Source organism: Eulemur rufifrons, chromosome 6, assembly GCF_041146395.1.
Source record: "Eulemur rufifrons isolate Redbay chromosome 6, OSU_ERuf_1, whole genome shotgun sequence".
Taxonomy (NCBI): domain Eukaryota; kingdom Metazoa; phylum Chordata; class Mammalia; order Primates; family Lemuridae; genus Eulemur; species Eulemur rufifrons.
In genome coordinates, this window is record NC_090988.1 from 40,755,322 (window position 1) to 40,778,503 (window position 23,182).

At 34.4% G+C, this 23,182-nt stretch overlaps 1 protein-coding gene across 1 annotated transcript in view; it reads right to left on the reverse strand.

Moving 5' to 3' along the window:
- The window catches only part of TYR (tyrosinase), an 84,518-nt gene that overhangs the window by 44,191 nt on the left and 17,145 nt on the right, over window positions 1–23,182 (reverse strand). The window contains exon 3 of the mRNA XM_069469083.1: window positions 10,782–10,929. Coding sequence (XP_069325184.1) covers window positions 10,782–10,929 — 148 coding nt within the window. The remainder of the gene's footprint in view (window positions 1–10,781; window positions 10,930–23,182) is intronic.

Below are 23,182 nucleotides of genomic sequence, written 5' to 3' on the forward strand. Positions count from 1 at the left end.
ATCAAATTAAAAAGCTTCTGCACAGCCAAGGAAACTATCATGAGAGCAAACGGACAACCTACAGAATGGGAGAAAATACTTGCTTGCTACACATATGATAAAGCACTGATAACTAAAATCTACATAAAACTCAGGAAAATCAACAAGAAAAAAATAAAACAACCCCATTAAAAAGTGGGCAAAGGACATGAACAGAAACTTTTCAAAAGAAGATAGACTAGTGGCCAACAAACATATGAAAAAGTGCTCAACATCTCTAATCATCAGGGAAATGCAAATCAAAACCACAATGAGATACCACTTAACTCCAGTGAGGATGGCTTTTATCAAAAAGTTCCAAAACAATAAATGTTGGTGTGGATGCAAAAAGATAGGAATATTCATAAACTGCTGGTGGCAGTGCAAGCTAGTTCAACCTCTGTGGAAAGTAATATGGAGATACCTCAAAGAGCTAAAAGTAGAATTACCATTCAATCCAGCATTCCCATTACTAGGCATCTACCCAGAGGAAAAAAAAGACATTGTATAAAAAAGACATCTGCACTTGAATGTTTATAGCAGCACAATTCACAATTGCAAAGATGTGGAAACAACCCAAGTGCCCATCAATACATGAGTGGATTAGTAAAATGTGGTATATATATACCATGAAGTTCTACTCAGCCACAAAAAACAATGATGATCTAGCACCTCTTGTATTATCCTGGATAGAGCTGGAGCCCATTCTACTAAGTGAAGTATCACAAGAATGGAAAAACAAGCACCACATGTAATCATCATCAGATTGATATTAACTGATCAGCACTTATGTGCACATATAGTAGTAACATTCATCAGGTGTCGGGCAGGTGGGAGGGGGAGGAGGGAATGGGTATATATACATCTAATGGGTGTGGTGCTCACCATCTGGGGGATGGGCATGCTTGAAGCTCTGACTTGGGTGGAGAAAGGCAATATATGTAACCGAAACATTTGTACTCCCACAATATGCTGAAATAAAAAATAAAATAATAATAATCATAATAAAAAAGGATCCTAATATATTCAAAGAGAACCTCAGTTCATTTTCTTTACTAAATTTATTACTTGCCTGGTCTTTTTTACTTTAGTAACATACCCACTATCCTCTCTAATGCTTCTAGCTTTAGGAGCTTTCATTGATTCCTCCTTTTTCTTTCTTTCCTTCTTTTCTTTCTTAAAATTATTACCTACATATACATCATGATCTAATGCATCGACAAGTTCTGTTGGTGTTATCTCTGAAATACACGTGAACTCAGTCTTTTCCCCAACAGCTCCATTGTCACCTCTCCAGTTGAAATCACTCTCATCTCCCACTTGGAACCAATGCAATAGAGTAATCCATGTCCCTATTGAAGTTCTTGCTCCAACAATCCATTTGTCACAGCAGCCAGAATAACTTTCAAAAATGTCAACCTTCTTAAAATTATTTCAGTACCCAAGATTAAAAATCATTTTAAGTCTTTTTACTGTATCTACTCAAGGCTCTGTTAATCCCTTCTGATCGTTTCAACCTCATATTGTACCCAGTTCTCTTTGTTTACCAGCTTTAGCTTTGCTAGTCTCCTTTCCAACCTTGAGATAAGACAAGCTCTTTCCTGCCCTGGATCCTTTGTATTTCTCTTTCTGTTTCCTGAAACACACACCCCAAAGGATTTTCTTTGGCTGGCTCCTTTTTATAAACTCAGTGTCAAATTATAGCTCATTTTCTCAGAAGCCAACGAGACTAGCCTATCTCAATTAGAACATTCTCCCAAGTAATTCTTTACAAGATATATATTTTATGTCACATCATAGTGCTTGATAGAATTTTGTGCTTCTTTCTTTCTTTTCTGGCTTACCTGTGTTTCTCCTTACTAGAATGTAAGCATTTTAATAGCAAGGACCCCGTCTGTCTAGTAATTGTGTGCTAAGACCTTGGTATGTATTTATAAACATATCATATTAATAATCAAAGCTATGACTTCTGATAGCTATAAATATTAGCACCATTTTGTGGCTGAAAAATGGAAGGCTTAGGGGAGTATAAGTAGCTTGCCAGAAATTGCGTGGCTAGATGTAGCAGTGTTGGGATTCAAAATGAGGCATGTCTAATGCTAAAATCTGTGATCTTAATCACATGAATTATTGCCTCCTACTCTCCTGATTTATGGCCTTTTGATTTATTTCACAGCCCTGTTCTTTCCTTGGATCTGATATTTGGTGCTAGTTCAGTGGTTCTGACCTTTGGCTCTCTAAGTAATTGTGACGAGGACCTTTCTTACAGTCATGCTGCTTCTGCCTGCCTAAGTACCCTCCCATCATGTTAAGTATTCCATACTGCTCCCTGGGACCTCCTATTCTGCACTGCAAGACCTTGACACATTCTTCCTTCTGCTTTGCAGAAAACTGTGTGTCTTTGAGCAGGTCATCCTCATTGGGTCTTGATTTCCTTATTTGTAAAATAAGAAGTTTGGATTATGATCTTGAAATTCTCTTTCAGATTTAAAAGTTCATCAATAATGATGACAACTAATGTTTCTTTATCTTCCTTCATTTGAGGTTTTTAAGTTAACAATATTTTACTAGTAATTTAATTTCTCTTGCACCAAAACACATTAACCCTACACAGAGTTGGGAGAGTTCCCACACTGTAACTGGAACATTCTCTAGGTTATTAGTTATAGTTATAGCACATGATTTCATCATCACTTGATGGAATACAATCCAACTGCCTTAAATTCATATTTTACTGCAAAACAAAGTGTTATTGATAACCAAGTGGACGGCTTCCTGCTTCAGAATCATCAATTACACAACACTTTACTCTAGTAAGTATTTAATGAATGTCTCCTATGTGCCAGGATCTGTGCTAGGTGCTAGAGATGATCAATACATAGACCATGTCTTCAAGGAACTCAAGATTTAGTGGGAGAGATAGGCAAACTCAGGAATAAATCTAATAAACATAGACTAGAATAAGTGCTAATTCTAACAACAACAACATCAACAAGGAAAACAGCTATAGGAATATAGACAGGTATGACTATAGCGGTATAACTGCTATTTGTTCTATGGAATTAATTTTGCTTTAGAAAAAAATCAGGGATGTTTTAAAAGCTGGTCACAATCCAACAATATGAAAAGGAACCTAGGAACAGACAGCCCTCTCTGCCATCCATCTGATTGCTAGACCAGACTTTTAAGACATTTTTCTGGTTTCTGAGCTCACCTTCTTTCATAACCCTGAGATTTCTGCCTTTCTGAGCAAGCTTCAGCCCTGTAATCACCAGCTGGGAAGCAATCTGCTGTTCATTTCTGAAGCCCCAGGGACATGCCTTGCTGCCACCCTTCTGGTTGGACTGTTTCTGGGATGCCAGGTTGGCAAAGCATCTGGTTTGAGGGCCTGTGAATCAGGGCAGCCTTCTTAGCAGGATGGCCCAGGAGAGGCTTAAGGAGCAGAGTGGAGGGGAGGCTACACTGGCGAATACAGCCAAGAAGTCATGTCAGAAGATGTAATTAATCTGTAGCTGTGGAGTGAGGCAGGCCAGCCATCCCTGGAATGTATTGTCTTAGGGTTGTACCGAGCCTGGGTTCCATGCATTTGAGAGACAGACTACAGGAGAATCCGTGAGGCGTTGCCAACACTGGAGAGCACTTAGAAAATAATGAGTCAAGAACAAAAGCATTGTGTATGCTTTTTTAAAACCCCTTATACTCCACTCTATTTAAAAGAGATAGTCTTGTTAACATGTTGAAGTTTATACAGTGTAAACTCACATTTCTATGAGGAAGGTAGTATTACCGCCTTTTTACAAGTGAAGAAAATGAGGCTCAGGGAGGACCAGTGACCTTCCCAAGACCACACAAGAATCATGAGGCAGAGCCAGGACATGATCACAGGCCTCTGACTCCAGATCTCACAGTTCTTCCATTACAGGATTGCTCTTCACAGTTAGAATCTGGCATCTAGTCTGCGAGCTCCTAGAGGTCAGTGTCATGACCTGCACTTTGTACCTCTATCTCACTTAGTCTCTGAGCCAGTCTGTCCTGTCAGGCTTACTCTTAAGGGCCCCAACCACATCAGAGAAGTTTTTAAGAATCAGTTCAAACTGCTCGTCTATTTCTTTTTTATTTTTAAATTTCAGAATATTATGGGGGTACAAACATTTTGGTTACATATATTGCCTTTGCACCGCCCAAGCCAGAGCTACAAGCGTGTCCATCCTCTAATCTTCTGGGCATACTAAATGACAAAACTTCCCACCTCAAATTTTTGGCCCAAATTTTCTTTCTCTTTAGATACATCTTAACCCCCATGCCAACCCTCCACCTCCAGTCTGAGCTTGCTAAGTTTTTTACCAACTTGTTCTATTTGGACTGCTTCCTGCTACAGTAACTACACTGCTTGACTAACCTCCTATCTGGATAGCTCGTGCTTGCTTGCTGGGGAAGAGTACATTCTTTCTGTTTATAAACACTATATACATTCTTTCTACTAAGTCTCTCTTTAAGTCTTTTATGAAGCAGCACATCATACAAGTTACTTAACCTCTTTATAATTCTGTCTATTCATCCCTAAGATGTAAAGATAATGGCACTTAACTGGTAGGATTTCTGTAATTATTATTAATAAATGATTCAACTTGTGATGCACTTAGAATTGGTGCATAGTAAGCACACAATAAATGTTAGTTGTATTTTTTTTTTATTTCAGGAATTTTGGTAACGTAACTATCGCTATTTTCTGAAGTTTCTTTTAACCTCACACTTCTGTGCTTTTCTTGTTTTGTTCCCAATGGATTGAATGTTTTTACATGCAAATGTCACAAATAAAAATCCTACTCATTCTTCATAAAGCCACCAGTCATAATAGTATTCCAAACAATAGAATCTAACAATAGATATTCATTGAATATCTATTCTATTAATGCACCAGGCATGGTGCTAGGTGCTGCAGTTTCAGGGGTTGAAGAGGATCACTCTTGTGGTCCCTACTTCCTTAGTGCTCTTTTTTGTCACTCCCAAATGACCTTGCATACTAAGCAACTATTATTGCATAAGTTGCAGTTTGCTTTATGTTACTTAGTTATTTACATATCTGCACCAAGGGACACTAGGCAGAGAAGAACAGTATTTGGTGATTGCTGCATCCCCATGGTCTAATATAGAGCATGACACATACAGAGTACTTAATGTTTGTTGACTTAAGATAAATGAATGCCTGTGTGAAGAAGTGTGCTTGCTTTTATTTAGATAAGCCTGTCTTGTGTAGTTAAGTGCAAAGAAAAGGGAAATATTTCTAAAGCCCCCTTTCTGCTCCTCTGACATTTATCCACAGTGCACCAGCCAGCACCAATCCTATACTTCCTTCTTGAGGAAGGTATAAGCATAAAAGCTCATGCTTACTGGTCAATGTGTAGCCTGAAACAAAGTAGGTCACACAAAAGTGAAATCTGGATTTGCAAGAGTTAATTCCAAGTGGAGAATTACCAAAAGGGGAATTTGAAGACCTGTGGAAACAAGGAGGTGACTGGAGCCATTGAATGCAGGGTTCTTACCAAGGGCAGACTGTGGTAAGATGGGAGAGCATTTCAGAAGCTGCTGCTGGACAGACAGTGATACACAGCGTGTCAGGAAAATTGTGGCATCTGGAACTCAACTGCCTAATAGAATTCTTCATTCAATCAATCTATGAGGGATAGGACTCTGAAATAGATAGGAGCCACTAGCAATTACTTTAATAAAAATAGATTAAAAGGAAACAAACACAATCTTAAGAAGCTTTACGAGTTGTAAGCAAATGATTACACATTCCTTTCAACTCTCGTTTGTTTGTCTGTTTAGTTTTGGGAATTGGCTCTTTTTTTGGTATTACTGAAAAAGTACATATATACCTATTACAAAAAAGTTAAGAAAAACACATAAAAAATATAGTTCATGCCTAATTCTACCAACCAGTGATCCCTTATCAACGTTTTTATATACCCTTCCTTCTTGCCTCTATTAATAGACACATTTGCATATGTTGATACACATGCATATACTTTTGAAATGGAATATTATTAAACATCCTATTCTGCAACCTATTTTCCTTATTTAATAATATATAATAAACATTTAGAAACTCAACTATTATAAATTTCCATAATCATTTTAATGGTTCTGAATTTTCCATTGCATAGGCTACTTTGTGAATGGGCAGTGAGGAATATATTTAAATTACTTTTCCTAGCCAGTTTGCTAGTTAGCACACTGCAGTTGCACCTTGTTATCCATCGTTTATTCTTTCAACTAAACATTATGTGAGGGCATTACCCACAGTACAGAGAATGCAGATAAAAAGATATGGTAGATAGAATAAGAGTTGAAATAATAATTCAAGATTTTGTTAGATAAACTAGTAATTGCACAATTATAATACACCACGTTAAGTTGTATAGAAAGATCAGCACGAAAATTCTTGGAGACCTGAAAGAATGGAGTAAGTGCCTTGGGGAAGTAGAGAAGGCTTCACTGATAAAATGATGCTTGAACTACTTCTTGGCTTATAAGCACGGGTGGAGCCCCTAGCTGCATGCACATCAACAAGCTCCTTTAGGAAGGATGCAGAAGCTGAAGTGTCTAATGAGTGCCTAATATGTGTTGAATAAATATTTCTCGGATAAATGTGGAAAGAATAGATAAACTAATGAGAAGGGAATCTTCTAAAACATTAATGTTCCCCAGTAATATTTACATCACTTTAATGGGACACTTAAGCTCCAATAAAGCACTGTATTCCTTTGCAGTGCTCACTGTGGAATCACCTAAACCTCTAAACTTTTGAGAGTAACTTTTTGAAAAACAGTTATTCAAATTGTTAGAGAATAATAATTATTATAGCATCCTATTATTGACTATCAACTACATATTTCTAATACTATTTGGTTGACTCCCAACCAAGGTGGTATTATTAAATTATCTCCATTACACAGATCAGAGGCTCCATGGCTGAGTGGTTAAGTGACCCATATCTGAGTCCAGTTCTGTCTGACCCTTTAATCCATTACCACACTATGCTGCCTACTATTTATAGATAGCATTTAGATTCATATCTTGTGTGATTTATATAACTTCTTAGTTGGTCTGGACTTGTTCAAAAAGACTCCCATTTTAGAGAAGAGGAAAGGAAGTCTCAAAAAAGCCATGTGATTTATCTAAATTCTCAGAGATAGTGTAGAGATCAGAATAGATCAGGCTGTTGTAGCCTTAGGCTGATTTAAAAACTCAGATGCCCCTGTCTTTAGTTTCTTCCAAATCTGATCTTTTTACAGAAACAAAACAGACAACTCTTCAACCCATTCTTTCTCTTAGAGTGTTCAACCCTCTCTCCTCAACCTCCTTAAGCTTCTCTCCTTGCCAGAACATCTTTTTACAAACCTGAAAACAGAGTCCCTTTTCAGACCTTAACCTGAACAGAGGAGAAAAATAATTTTAACTATAAATTGAAGTTATCTCTTGTCACTTACCTATTAATCATAACTAAAAGCATGATTAAGCTGTCACTAAAAAAAAAACACTAAAGCCCTGAAATTGTACTAATGCATTCTACTGACATTTCTTCAAAAAGGCATTATCCACAGTGTTGTAAAGTCCAGGAAGGACCTTAGAGATTTAGACTAATACATTCTTTTAACACACAAGAATAGTGAAGAACAAAAAGTCCAAGACCCTGAAGCTATGGACAAATGATTGAATAAAATAAACCATATGAGAAAGAATAACTTCTGAATAGCAAAAAGATCATCAAAGACTTCAAAAAATAGCCAAACAACTGGAGAAAATATTTGTAATGTTTATAACAAAAGAACCAATTTAAAAAAATTATGAAAAGTCTATATGGTACAGCAATTAAAAGACAAATAAACCTAATATAAATAATAAAGAATAGAATCAGAAATTTAAAAAGAAAATATAAGTATTCAATACCATATATAGGAAATAGAGAAATTCAAATGAATATTTCCCTTCTTAGCAGAGTAATAAAGCTTAATGAAGTTGACAATAGCTAATGAAGTGAGGGTACAGGGTGGCAGACTCACTTTCATTCTCTGGTTGTGGATATGTAGATGATACAACCATTTTTGGAAGGCAATTTGGAAATATCTACAAGAATTTTAAATGTATTTCACCTCTTCCCTTCCAATTTCAATGTTACATATAAATATATATCCATGTTGTGGCAAAGACATGTGTAGCAAAGACAGATACGTGTGTGTATCTATCTATATTGTTTAGCCAAAAATAAAAGAGAGAGAGAGAGAATCAAAGTGCTTGTTAAGGAATGGAACAGATTTGCATGGACTGACGTGGAAAGGTATCTAAGATCAATTATTAAGTAAAAAAACCCCATAATTATGTGGAAATACAATTTTTTAATGTATATAAAATAAATATATTTTTTCTATAAACACAAGAACAGAATGGTGGAGTAAGACTTTTTATTTTGTTATTTTGTTTTTTTCTCTACTTTTTGAGTTTTATAAGTATTTTTTAGCTGATAGAATAGATTTTAGGTAATTTTCCCCAATTCGTTTCTTTATTTTTTAAAAATTAAAGCTAAAATATTTTAATATAATCATATATTTATATGTACACATATATATAAAGAGAGAGAGAAAGAAAGAATTTGGGGGCATTTAGTGAGTATGACTAAAAAACAAATTTTTAACATTGGAATTGGAAGGCAAGAGGTGAAATACATTTAAAATTCTTGTAGATATTTCCAAATTGCCTTACAAAAATGGTTGTATCATCTACATATCCACAATCAGAGAATGAAAATGAGTCTGCCACCCTGTCCCTTCCACTTATCTGTGTGCTCTTAAATTTCTTTCATTAATGTTTTATAGTTTCCAGTGTTTCATTTTCTTGTTTAAATTTACTCCTGAGTATTTTATTTTATTTTTCCATGCTATTTTAAATGGGATTGTTTTCTTAATTTATTTTTCAAATAGTTCATTATTAGCGTATAGAAACTGTCCTAATTTTTGAATGTTGTAAGTTTACTTAATTTGTTTATCAGTTTTAATAGTTTTTTTGGTGGATTCTTTAGGATTTTCTGTGTTATCAAGAAACAGAGACAATTTAACTTCTTCCTTTCCTATTTGGATGCCTTTTTATTTCTTTTTCTTGTCTAATTGCTGTGGCTAGGACTTTAAATACTATACTGAATGGAAGTGGCAACAATGGTCATCCTTAATTCTTTAGAGTTTATGGGATGATTCTAGAGATTTAAAAATGCCAAAAATTCACAAGGACAACAATATAAAATGATACTGGAAAAATGTTCAATCTCTCTTTTCCGGGAATATTTTATTCCAACACTCTACTTCTCTCCTTTATATATGAGTGTAGGTGGTTGTGCTATTGGTGTTGCTAATCATAATTTTGGTGCTCTTACACATTATTATAACCTGATGTCTGAATGACATATAACATGGGATATTACTTAATTCCCATTATATGAGAGATGCTATAAAGGCGATAAAAATCTGCTTAATGGTTTTCCAGGCCAATGGTCACTTTTTATTTGTTTGATACTATGTCCATGTTCCTGGGGACGTGAGTGAAGTGAGGAGGGTAGTAAATTCAGTAAAACACATAATTCTCGGTTTAAGCTTCCCTATCTTTAAAACAGGAAAAATAGTGCCTCTCATTTTTGTCAAAGAGGATGATAGTATTACCTTAATGGCAGGTATAAATCTGTGATCTATGCCTTTCGTTCATTAGCTGTTGTGAGAAAATTACCTTAGAGGGGAAAAAGAAAGAGTTCTACAGCATTTGTTGTGATTTGATGCTTTATTTTCTCCTCTCTTCTTGAAAAATTTCAGAAACAGACAGCTGACCTTCCTCTGTGTACTTTCTTTTCTGCTATCATCACCTATGATTAAGTCTAAAACCTAATATGGCTAAGACATTACACATGTAATGGAAGAGGGTTAATAAGGGGAATAAAAGCTCCAAGAGAATTAAATCACATTAAATAGGACAGTGGGGACATAGTACACTCTGTCTGGATAATTAATCATATAGTGTTCAGGCTAATGGGAAACATCAAAGTCTGTACTTCCTTATATATGAGGGTCTTAGGTTAGAAAAAAAAGAAATAACAATAAAATTTCCAAAGGGAAAAAATATATTGATGAGAGATGTAGTAATTTAGTGCCCTACCCAGATGGCCTTAAATCCCTTGTATCATCAGCTCTGTGTGCCCACCCCACGCTTCTCCAATCTTTGCTCTTAACTACATGCCCCTGCAACCTCCAGAAGGCTGCCTTTGGGCACTGAAACCACAGAGCCTTATCTGGAATCAGGCTAGTGACTCGGAGTTTTACATCCTCTACTGCAGGGCAACTTTTAGCTAATGGTTATTTATTATGGGAGTACAAAGACTGATTTCCTTTGTCTTAAGGTAGGACAAACAGATGTACTTTATACTCTACTAAGCTCTGGTGGAGTCTGGGACTTAAACTAAAATTGTACCCTTATTTGGCTTTTCCCCCTTTCTTATCCTGCCTTACTCACTTCCTTACTGGTTTATCTTTAATGAAACACTTCTTTTATAAAACATTTGCATCCAAATCCTTAGTGTAGGATCTGTTTTTGGTTGAACCTAATCTGAGAAAATAGACCATCATAATTTGTGCCCTTTATGTAATAAATAAAGTTAAATTTGATAGATATCCACTGCATTTACAAACAATAAGCACATAATTTATAAAGAAGTACCAACCAACCTGTCCACAAATGCATGGTGAAGAAGAAAAATGGGATCATTAGCAGATCCCTGTACCTGGGACATTGTTCCATTCATATACATGTGCAAGGCATTGTGCATACTGCTTTTAGAGGCATCTGCTATCCCAGTAAGTGGACTAGCAAATCCTGTTGGTAAAAAGGAAATTGAAAAAAATAAGTTAGTTTACCTTAATGATTGAAAATCCAAGTGATTAGCTCATTGATTTACAAAAATAATTAAAAGTATGATTCAAAATAATAAAATCAATAATAAATGAATTCTGCATTGGGATTCTTTACATTCTGAATACTCAGTGCATATTCAATAAACCTTTGGGGAATCGAATAGCCTTAATTTGGATACCATGGATGGATTGACCAGATGAAATAGGCTAAACCAATTTGTGCTCTCTCCTTTTGCTTCTGCCTATTATTCCTCCTTTCAATATAGAAAAGTTGAAAGAACATTTTATGATAATCATCTATTCACTCTCACTTCAATCTGTAACAGCAATCAGAGCAAATTTTTCCAGCCTGTTATGTGTCCTCTTGCTTTCCAGTTCTGGAGAATACTTTTAATTTTGGTTTCTGACTCTAGAGAAAGCATAAAATTTGTGATTTTCTACATTTCAATTCATCTTTGACAGTCATCTTTGATACAAGGTCATAACGTGTTTGATTTTATGGAATATTCATTTCCCAAATAATCGTAACTCCAATAAATGGTTCTATTCATTGCATCGGGAACAATAATAATGAGAATAATGATAAAAAAATATTATTTTCTAAATGTTAATTGTGCTAAATGTTTCTTGTGACATATGTCCTTCAATCATTATAGCAACCTTGTTGATAAGAAATTATTACCCCCACTGGAAAGAAAACTGAGGTTCAGAGAAGTTCTGAGTTTACCAAGGCTACATAAGTAGAGCTGGGATTTTAATTCATATCAGTTAGGCATTAAGATATGAGCTCTTGATATTGTGTGTTCTCTCTCATACCCCCCTTAAGAAAAGTTAAAGTAAGATTATCTTTATAGAGTTCAGTCAGACAAAACTGAAAGTTAAAACCAGACAAAGAAGTTTGAGTAACAAAGTTAAACTGTAAGCAGGACCCAAGTTGGAGGAATATAACTAAGGGCATATTATTGAATTTCAGAACTTAGAAATATCAAGCAAGTGGAAACTGTGAATGAGATTATAATCTAAACCAAAGTTAGGATAAAAACAGTGAAGGCACTAGGATTTGGGCAGGGGAGGTCCAGCTTTATTTCATATGAATAGAACTATTTTATTGGCAATCTCTTCATTTTTAAAGGAGCAGCTCTTGACTTTGGCACCTGATGTCCAGTTCTCTCTCACCATTGTGGCTCAACATTATTTTACTTCCTCAGCTGGCGATTTTTTCCCTCTTTTAAAGTTTATTTTATGCATTCTGAGACATCATACCAATCTCTGATCCCTCTGGAAGGTTAGCCTAAGAACATGCATGTCCTTCTCCTCTGGACCCTCTTGTCCATGACAGCTTCTGTGAATACATATGCATGGCACTTATTATGTCTAGACATTTTTCTAAGAGCTTGGAATGATTAATTTCATATAACATTTAGAATGATCCTACAAATTTAGTACCTACATTATTACAGACATGGAAAGGAGGATTTAGAGAGAGAAAGGAATTTGTCTAAGGTTAAAGAACAAATGGGGAAGGGGTTTAAGGTTAGAACAGAAGACTGTTTTATCGTAGAGTGCATGCTCTTAGATACAATGGCTTTACTGCCTTTCCTATGTAGCAATAAATCATATATCACTGAGAGCAATGTTCTATATAGCAATGGTCTTCAAGATTTTATTTTTGAGTAGCACCAAAGGAAAGTTTAAAACCACATTTTATGTATGCTGTCACATATTTTTAGTTAGGTTCCAAGTTGTTTTCTTCACCTATTATTTTAATTTTTAATTTTTTATTGATATGTAATACTGCATATTTTGGGAGTACATGTGATATTTTCATATCTGCATATAATGTGTAATAGCCAAATTAGGGTAATTGAAATATTCATCACCTCATACATTTATCTTTTGTTTATCTTGGGAACATTACAAATTTAGCTATTTTGAAATATATAATAAATTATTGTTAAGTAATTTCCATACTGTACTATCAAATCGTTTTAGTTATGATTGTAAATAGTGTCAGGGGATATAATTCAAGGATATTGCAAATAGTATAAATTTAAAAATAAAAATATAAAATCATTTTTAATAAATGTGTCCACCTTAATGATTTGACACTCACTATCATTCATACCAAAAACACCTGAACAAATTCTTCTTTTATAGTCTGAAATTTTCTAGAGTTTCCATTTTACACTTGACCTTGTGTTTGTATGTTATTTTTCTAAAGAATTATATCTAAATGTTATACATGTTATGCTTAAAATATTTTTTAGAATGTAGTTGGGGACTGGGGAGATGTTGGTCAAAAGATATAACATTTCAGCTAGACAGGGGAGTAAGTTTAGGAGCTATATGGTACAACATGATTATAGTTAATAATAATATATGGAATACTTGAAAATTATTAAGAGAGTAGATTTTAAATGTTCTCACCACAAAAATGATAAATACGTTTGGCAAAGAATATGTTAATTAGCTTGATTTAGTCATTCTCCAATGTGTAAATATATCAAAACATCATGTTGTACACCATAGATATATGTAATTTTTATTAAAAAATATAATTAGCCTATTATGCTTTTCTGTCACAAAAATAATTATGTAAATTCAAATAACTGTTTAAAAATTTCATGTGACTATATGTCTAATCTTCTGGATAGAGTTATCATTAAAATTTTTAGTATTACCTAACTGATCCAGATGACATGAAAATATTCAATATTTTACAATAATTATTAAATGTAAAAAACAAAATTTTATTATAAACACATATCTTAATAAAGCTGATGAAAATTGTTAAAAATTAATTTGGGGCCGGGCGTGGTGGCTCACGCCTGTAATCCTAGCACTCTGGGAGGCCGAGGTGGGCGGATCGTTTGAGCTCAGGAGTTCGAGACCAGCCTGAGCAAGAGCGAGACCCCATCTCTACTAAAAATAGAAAGAAATTATATGGACAGCTAAAAATATATATAGAAAAAATTAGCCGGGCATGGTGGTGCATGCCTGTAGTCCCAGCTACTCGGGAGGCTGAGACAGGAGGATCGCTTGAGCCCAGGAGTTTGAGGTTGCTGTGAGCTAGGCTGACGCCACGGCACTCACTCTAGCCTGGGCAACAGAGTGAGACTCTGTCTCAAAAAAAAAAAAAAAAAAAAAAAAAAATTAATTTGGATGTCCATGGATGAATGATATTCTTTGTTAGAAAGGATGGAATTCAATATAAATTCTATTCTAAATTTAAAAAAATAAACCTAACTGCTGAGAAACTTTGTTCTCATATATAACTAGATGGGAATGAAAAGATTTTTTATAGACATTGCACTTAATTACTTGAACTTCCTTTGAGTTATACATGCCAAAAATGACATGATTCACCATAAAAATTAGTTCTTATAATTGGATCTATCAACTGACAACTCAACCAAGAATTCTTTGATGAGAGCAATTTTATAAATTATGAGTTTATTTATAAACCACCCAACTTGTAAGAAGCTTGTTACCTAGTAATTAAAGTCAACCACTTTAACAACATTGACACCCTTTTTGAATTTTGAATTTTTGAATTTTGAATTTGCCACTTGTTTGGAACCCTGGAGGTTTTAACCCTTTCAGGGAACATGTTGAGAAAGGAATCAGGATAGGTAAGAGGTAGGCTTTCTTCTAAAATATCAGAGAAGAGAGATTGTGAAAGGGGAGGTATGAAGGAGAATCTTGAGGAGATTGCTCTCAGATTAATTTTAGAAAAGCATACTTGGAGGATGACCTGAAAATAAAATTTCTTTAAAACTCTCTGTGCCAGGTACCCCTTAGAGAGTCTTTGTGAGTCAGTGGTTGTGTATCTATCCCAGTTTAAAGATACTGCTGTAGAGAAAATATTTTTAGAGCTGAGCAGACTTGGGTTTAAATTCTGTTACTTAATGGAAGTATGCTCTTTGTTGAGAGCGTCTATCTTTTTTGAGCATCCTTGGTAAGAGAGGGAGTAACTATTACCATCTATGGGATTGTGGCAAGGATTAATTTTGGTAGCAGGTGTGAAAGCATGGAGTATAGGTCTGGTGCAAAATGGATGCTTCCTGAGTAGTAACTATCATTTCTATAATTTGGTTGCATGTGAAGAATGGGTGCTCACCATGGGAGCTGCTAACCAAGATTATGGGGCAATCCCTCTGCAGAAGACCCTCTTTTGCCACAACTCCATGCCATCAGGGCCCCATCCCAGCACCAGGTTCTATTCTTCCTTCCTGAACTACGTTGCTCTATATAAACCTGCATGCTGCTTGCCTTCATCCAACATCAGGTGCTCCTGGGCTGCCATTATAAGACATTTTTCAACAAGGATATGCTTCTTAACTCACTTTTTATGTTGACTAGCCAGGTGTTGCATATGGAAAAGCCTCCAATGTTATTAAGAAAGGACAGAAAGCACATGGGGTTTGTCAGAATACATTGTGATATGTGCTCAGAAATAGTTGAAAGGTCCTGGCTGAACCCATCTTTGTGACATGTACCAGATTGTTAATCTAGATAATCTTATTAGGTAAACAATTTAAAATGAACTATGAATATCTTGTATCTTAAGATAGACTAGAAATGCCTCAGAAGTAGGAACAAAATTATTTGTGTTGATTTTTCATAGTTAAAGCCTTGCACATCTTTGTATTTAAAAGAAAAATATAAAATACTTCTCAATTTTTCATTTCTACATCGTACAGGAATTGGGAATAGGAAAGATACATTTGTCTCCATAAAACCTATAAGGGAACTTCAGAAGGCTCTATTCTGGTGCTTGTCCAGTGACAAAACAGAGAAAATGTTAGGGATGCAAATAACATAAAAAACGTGAATAAATTATTTTCTACTTGACTTTTCACATAGTTAATTTTTTTAGCTGATGAAGTCAACTTGAAGAAAACAGAAATGATTGCATCAACATTAATAGCTTCTCTTGCTGAGATTTTATTCTCTTTTGGAAGAACAAGTCAAAAATGAAATTCTAGATGCCAAATAATAATTGCATACTTCATCTTTTCAAATATCTTTCATATACATGATCTCATTTGAATTTCAGAGTTACTTGTTATATGAACATTAACATTATCCCAATTTTAAAAATGTGAAACTGCAGTTTATAGAAGTTAAATAACACAGCTAAATTCAAGCTAGTAATTGGGGAATCAATGAATTGAATATAGGAGTGGTTAATTCCAAAACTTGTGCTCTTTTCTGCACACCACAATTGAACAGTGTCTGTCCTGACTTGCCGACACACCTTGGAAAATTCTTTTTCCCATGCCCCTGCAATGAATTTATGAGCTTGTCATTTTTATACATTGAATTACACCAAGATGCAGAATGTGTTATTGCCTCAACCTTGTCCAGGGATTCCCCATGGATAGAAGTCTAATAAGCCAGTAGGGACCTTGTTAGCAGTCACAGATGCCAAAATGGCTCAAAGTTCTTTGTGAAGGGCAGTGACAGTTTTCCAAATTACTTAATGTTATGCCTACATGTTTACATGCTACATTCCTGTGGGAAATTAATAAACACTGCTTCAGGTCAATGACAAAATTAGAAAATTTCAACTAGTCAATCCATCTCTCTTTTTCTTTCTTTTCTTCTCTGATACTACTCTAGAGATTTTTTGTTTGTTTGTTTTTAATATTGATGCTTATCTCTGGCATCTGGAGATTCAAATTTAATTGGTTTAGAATGGGACTCAGGAACCTGGAGCTTTAAAAACACCCCAGGTGTTCTAATGTGCAACCAGGGGTGAAAGTCACCAAATTAGGCTAAATTGTTCTTCATCCTCTAAACCTGAACTTGGTGCTTCAGAAACTTTACCTCTGAATAATTATTTCCTTCACCTGAAATTTTTTCCTTCTATATTCTGACAGCCCCAAACTGCTTCTGCCTTTAAGATCCTACACCATGAACTGTTTTGAAATATTTTCTTACTCATAATTTCTCCATGTTCCCTTGAAAATGATGTTTAAAACAATTGAACAACTACTCCATGGCAGGCACTGGCTAGGCATTTACACATGTATCACTTTGTGTAATTCAGTATCTTTCTTTCTAGAAAGATGGATTATTGATGTTGTACTTTATCACACCTATTAGATTTTGAAATGTGAAAAGATGTGCAGTTAAATCTTCAGGAGACTAGAACACATTTAATTTATTGAATTTAATATAATTTTAAGTGCATCTTTTAAACCTATTTTAACATTTCATAGTGTTTCAGAGTTAGAATTGGAGAAAAGAAAACAAAAAAAGATAGAAAAATATACATTAGTGCATCTGAAGATTGAAAAGAAGTGACTTTATATCCCTAGGCTTACATTCCCCCTAATTTACTGTCCTAATGTGCAACTTAATTGAGGAATTATGCAGTGCACAGCTTCAAAAGGTTACACACAACGGTTTTAAAAGATTGCATTTGATGGCCAACTGCTTTAAAAACCTTGTCATTTCAACTACTTGAAGTAGAAATATAAATTGCAGCTCAAAAAAAAAAAATTCGGATCTGAACAAGTCCCTAGGTACACTGCAAGCATTAACTTTCAACCAATTTCCAGTTTTCTCAAAGTGCTAGCTCTACATCCATAAATGTAATGAATTAACACTTATATTTATTAGGAAATACTTTTAATTTTACTCAGGAGAACCCTTCAACAAAGCAACAAGTCAAATGTCCTGGTAGGTGAGTGTTTCATATCCTATATTTATTATAAGATAGCTAAGATCACAAAAGCTCTACAAATGTGGTTTGCAAAAGTGTAGTCCCACAGCCAGCATCATCACCTGTAAATTTGTTATAACTGCAAATAAATACTCTAGCAGAGAACTATTGAATCACAAAGTAGAGTGGGGACTCACCATGTGTAGTTAACAAGTTTTCCAGGTGATTCTAATGCACACTAAAGTTTCAGAACTATTGCTCTAATTCTTTTCACTTTATGCACAAAGACAACAGTTGATCAGTCGTAATTAGTCGGTCATTTCTATAAACTCAACAGAGGAATTCAACATACTTTTTTGCATTATTATTTTAAACTGCTTATTATTTTAAGCATTAGACTGATTTCTCCACTTAGTAACCTCAGTGTGTTTTTCTCTTCCTCACTACTTAATTGCCTCTCTACAACAAAAATTATTGCCATTATCATACCACACCTTCTACTCTTAGGCTGTTTCCTTATGTTCTTATGGAACTTAATCCTCACAGTAACTTTGTAAACAAGATATCATTTAACCAACTTTCAGGTGGTGAAACTAAGGCTCACAGAATGTAAGCGGTTTGTTTAAGGTCATTCAGCAGGTCAGTGGTAGAGTCAGGATTTGGACCAACTACCTGCCAGACTTCAAAGCTCTGCGCTTAATCATTCTGTCACATTCTCTCAGGTGGTGTAAAGCTACTGGTTGTACCGAAATCTAACGCAGACAATTGATTTTCTGTTCCAGGTATGACAGTCCCCTTATTTCCCTTAATTCTTGTCATGTCCATTGAGAGAAAAGGCTGAGGCCCATAATGTACTATCTCAGGGTAGAGAAGGCCCTATCATGGTGGTTCCTGCTCTAAATAAAAACTTCGCAAGCTTCCTAGCACAGGACTTTGGATGGCATACAGTCACTCGGATCAGTCAGATTCCTGTCATAAAACTCAGAGAAGGCTGGAATTTTTAGTAGTGTCAGCAAGATATTGTTTAAGGCTCAGATGTTTACTCCTTTATGGCCAATTTTTGTTTCTGTCAAATTTAATTCCCTTACTAGATTTCAGGAGTTTGTAGAAGGATATAATGTCATCTCAAAGATTGTTTTTAGAAGACATTCTAAGTAGAAAATAACACTTTGCTACACATTACTCTTTGGATGTAAGTTAGATTTAGGACCAATATTTTGCCAAAATAATTTTTTGTCCACTTGGGGTCTCAAGGACTAGTTTACTTTATTTTTAGAATTTGATTTCAGTATAGAGCTAGAAAATTACAGTGTATGCATCAGCATGCAAGATAGTAATCTTATTAAATGAACTTCTACCATTGCAGTAAAATAACTGTTCTAAAATAGTATAATTGGCAAATATTGACTCATGTAATCTTCACAACAACACATGAGGTAGATGTTCCGATTATCCTTGCTTTGTAAATGAAGGACTTCAAGCAAAGACAGGTTAAACTTAGCAAACGTCATCTGGCTAGTGATAGTATCAGGATTTAAACTCAGGTGGTGTGATGCTTAGTTACTACTTTCTAGTTGCCTCTTAAAATTGGCCTTTCTATTTGGAAGACTCAAGGACATAAACTTCCTTGTTGATGATCTAATTTTGCTACCTGTTAGTTGTGTGACCTTGTCAAGTTATTTAAATTCCTAGAATCTCAGTTTCCTCATTTATAAAATGTACATAATAATAAATATGGTATAAGGCTTTTGAGAGGAGTAATTAAGATAATTGATGTGAAGGTGTTTAGGAATTGAAAAAGTAGGGTTATAGTGATGTTAGCAGTTGTTATTAATTACAAAGTTTCTCTGGGAATTTGTAAGGCTATGTTGTAAGGATATAGAAAGGAATTTGTAAATTTTTCCCTTTTCCTTATTTGCATATTACTTAATCTACTCCAACTCACTCTTGAGGATGTCAAATCATCAATGAGAGTTTCTTTGACAAGAAGCATTTGTTTAGGTCCTTTTATTTAATAACACTTAAACTTGTCTCTTTGTAATGATAACTTCCTTTGGATTATAATTATTTATTCATAATCTAGGTATTAATTATACTATAAATTTCAGGAGAATGGGATGTGTGCCATATTCACTAGTTATTCCTAGCATACTGCAAAGTGCCTGTATATCATAGATGCTCTATAAATATTCCTTGAATATATAAATACGAGGCATTTATTTCTCTTTCATCTAAATTGTCAAACATGTATGTAGAATGTTCATAGTATTCTTTATCATCCATTTGCTGTCTGCAAGATCTGTAGTGATATTGCCTGTTTGTTTCTTGAAATTGGTAATTTGTATCTTTGCTCTTTTTTTCATTTAAATCTTGCTAGTTTGTCAATTTTATTGATATTTTCAAAGAACCATCTCTTTGTTGTATTCTCATTCTCCATTGTTTTGTTTGTTAATTTCATTGCTTTCCACTTTTATCTTTCTTATTTTCTTCATTCTTTTTACTTTGGTTTTATGTTTTTCTTCTTTTTTAGGTTTCTGAGGTTGAACTTATATTACTAATTTGAGACTTTTCTTCTTTTTAAATGTATGTATTTAGTGCTATACTTTCCCCTTTGAGCACTGTTTTAAGCTGTGTCTCACAAGTTTTCATAAGTTTTTTTATTTTTATTCAGCTCAGTGTACTCTTATTTTATTTGATTTTTCTTAAGATTTCCTCTTTACTCCTTGAGTTATTTAGAATTATTTTATATAGTTTCTAAGAGTTTGGAAATTTTCCTGTTATCTTTATATTATTGATTTCTAGTTTGATTCCTTTGTAGTGAAAAGAATATAATGTGTATGATTTCAATTCTTTTAAATTTGTTGAGGTTTGTTTTATGGCCCAAGATGTGGCCATATGTTTAGTATATGTTTTGTGGCCATTTGAAAAAAGTTTTTTTTTTTTTTATATTGATTGGAGTGTACTATAAATGTTGATTAGATTCTTTTGGCTGATCGTGTTGAGTTCTATATCCTTGCAGATTTTCTGCTTAGTCCTATTAATTATTGAAAAAGGAATATTAAAATCTTCTACTATAATTGTGAATTTGTCTTTTTTTCTCCTTTCAGCTCTATCAGCTTTTGCTTCACATATTTTGGAGTGCTATTGTTTGGTGCATACACATTTAGGATTGCTATGTCTTCTTAGTGGATTGACTCATTTCTCATTATAAAGTGTCCTTCTCTTATTCTACTAATTTGTTTTTGCTCTGAAGTCTACTTCATCTGATATTAGTATTGCCATTCTTCCTTTATTTTGATTAATATTTTGTGAGTTTTTTCCATTCTTTAACTTTCAAACTGTGCATATTGTTGTATTTGAAGTGAGTTTCCTGCAGTCTGGATATATTTGGGTAATTTTTTTAAATATTTAATGTACAAATATCAGTCTTTTAATTGACATTTTTAAACCATTTACATTTAATATAATTATTGCATTGTTATGCTTAAACCTGTCATTTTATTTTTTTCTGTTTGTTATGTCTATGATTTTTTTTCTGTTTTATTTTTCTTATCATCATGTGAGTTGCTAGAATGCTTTTGTGAATTACATTTTGATTTATCAATAGCTTTATTGAATATATCTTTTTGTGTCACTTTTTTTAGTGATTTCTCTAAGTTTTACATTATCTTTACATACTTTTTCTGCCTGCTGTCATCATCATTCAACCAGTTCAAATTAAGTATAGAAAACTTACCTCTATTTATATTCCTTTACCCTCTCTGATACAGAACATAATTATCTTAAATATTTTCCTTATGTTCATTTAGAAACACAACATAAAATTTTATTATTTTTGCTGTGACTAACAAACGTAATTTAGAAAGCTCAACAAAAAGAAATATATTGGATTTACCATATTTTTGCTTAAGAAACTTTCTTCTTTAATCATTTCCTTTATATTTAGGAAACTTCTGTTAATCATTCTTTCAGGGTAGGTCTGTTGGTGACAAAGTCTCTAAGTTTTCCTTCATCTAAGAAAAACCTGATTTCTTCTTCATTCTTAAATCATATTTTCCCTGGGCATGAGATATGGGTTATGGGTTGACAGTTCTTTTCTTTCAATGTTTGAAAAATGTAGTGCCACCTTCTGGCCTCTGAGGTTTCAGAGGAGAAATCTAATGTCATTCAATTTTTTTCCCAATAGAGAGAATATATAGTTAATCTCTTACTAGTTTCCAAATTTTTTTCATCTTCAGTTTTTGAAAGTTTAACAGTGATATTTCTTGATGTGGATTTCTGTGGGTTTAACTAAATGCAGATTCACTTAGTGTCCTGAATCTGTAGTTTTATGTGTTTTGCCAAATTTGGGAAGTTTTCAGGCATTATTTCTTTAAGCACTTTCTCAGACCCGCCATTTTCCTGCTCGCTAGGATTCTGATAACACAAATGTAAAATCTTTTTTTATAGTTCCACAAGTCCTTCATCCTTTGTTCAATTTTTTCCAGTCATTTTCCCTTTGTTTTTCAGATTTGGTACTTTCTGTTGTTCTACTTTCTGGTTCACTGATTCTTTCCTCTCTACTGTCTCTTCCTTCCACTCTGCTGTCAAACACATTTCTTGAAATTTTTATTTTAGTTACTCTATTTTTCAGTTCTAAATTTTTATTTTGTTCTTTTTTATCTCTTCTATTTTCTTCCTAGGTCATTCTATTTTTTTCATTTGTTTCAAGCATGTTTGTAGTTGTTCATCGAAGCATTCATAAAATGGCTGTTTTAAAATCTTTGTCAGATAATTCTAACATCTCTGTCATTTCAGCATTACCATCTATTGATTGTCTTTTTTCATTCAAGTATGAAATTTCTTGATATGATGATAGATTTTTGTTTGAAACGTAGACATTTTGGGTATGATTTTATGGGACTCTAGATCTTATTAAATCTTCTGTTTTATAATATTTTATAATTTACTGGCTTTCTCTGCTTCAGGTCCAGCAGAGGAAGGGAAACACTGTATCATTACTGCCAAGCAAGGATAGAAGCCTAGGCTCCTCACTTGACCTGATTCCCCACTAGGCTACTACTGATACCTTCCTGGCTAGAAGAGGTAAGAATGCTTCGTTACTGCTCCTTACTTGGCTTCTGCTAATACCACGGATTGGGTGCCCTCATCACCAACAGACCCTGATAGAAGTCCCGACTCTCCACTAGGCCTCCTCTGATACCAATCCATCAGGGAATGGTGGGAGAGTCACGTTTTTTACTGCCAGGTAGGGGTAGAATTGCAGTTGCTCCATACGACCTCCAACCTCCGTGTAAAGTAGGGAGAGTGGTTCATTTCTTCGTGGTTGAAATGCAAATTTTTGCTTCATACTAAGCCTTCTGTGACGCCACCCTGGAAGGGGATTGAGACACCTTGTTATAGCCTGGCAAGAGGGGAAGTCTAATCTCCCCAGTCAACCTTTGCTGGCATTGTGCCACAGTTTTTCTGTTTTTGTGCTTGAATGGAGTAGGGTAGGACTGCTTAAAAATTTTCTGCCGCTTTCCTAATTCTTTGACTAAAG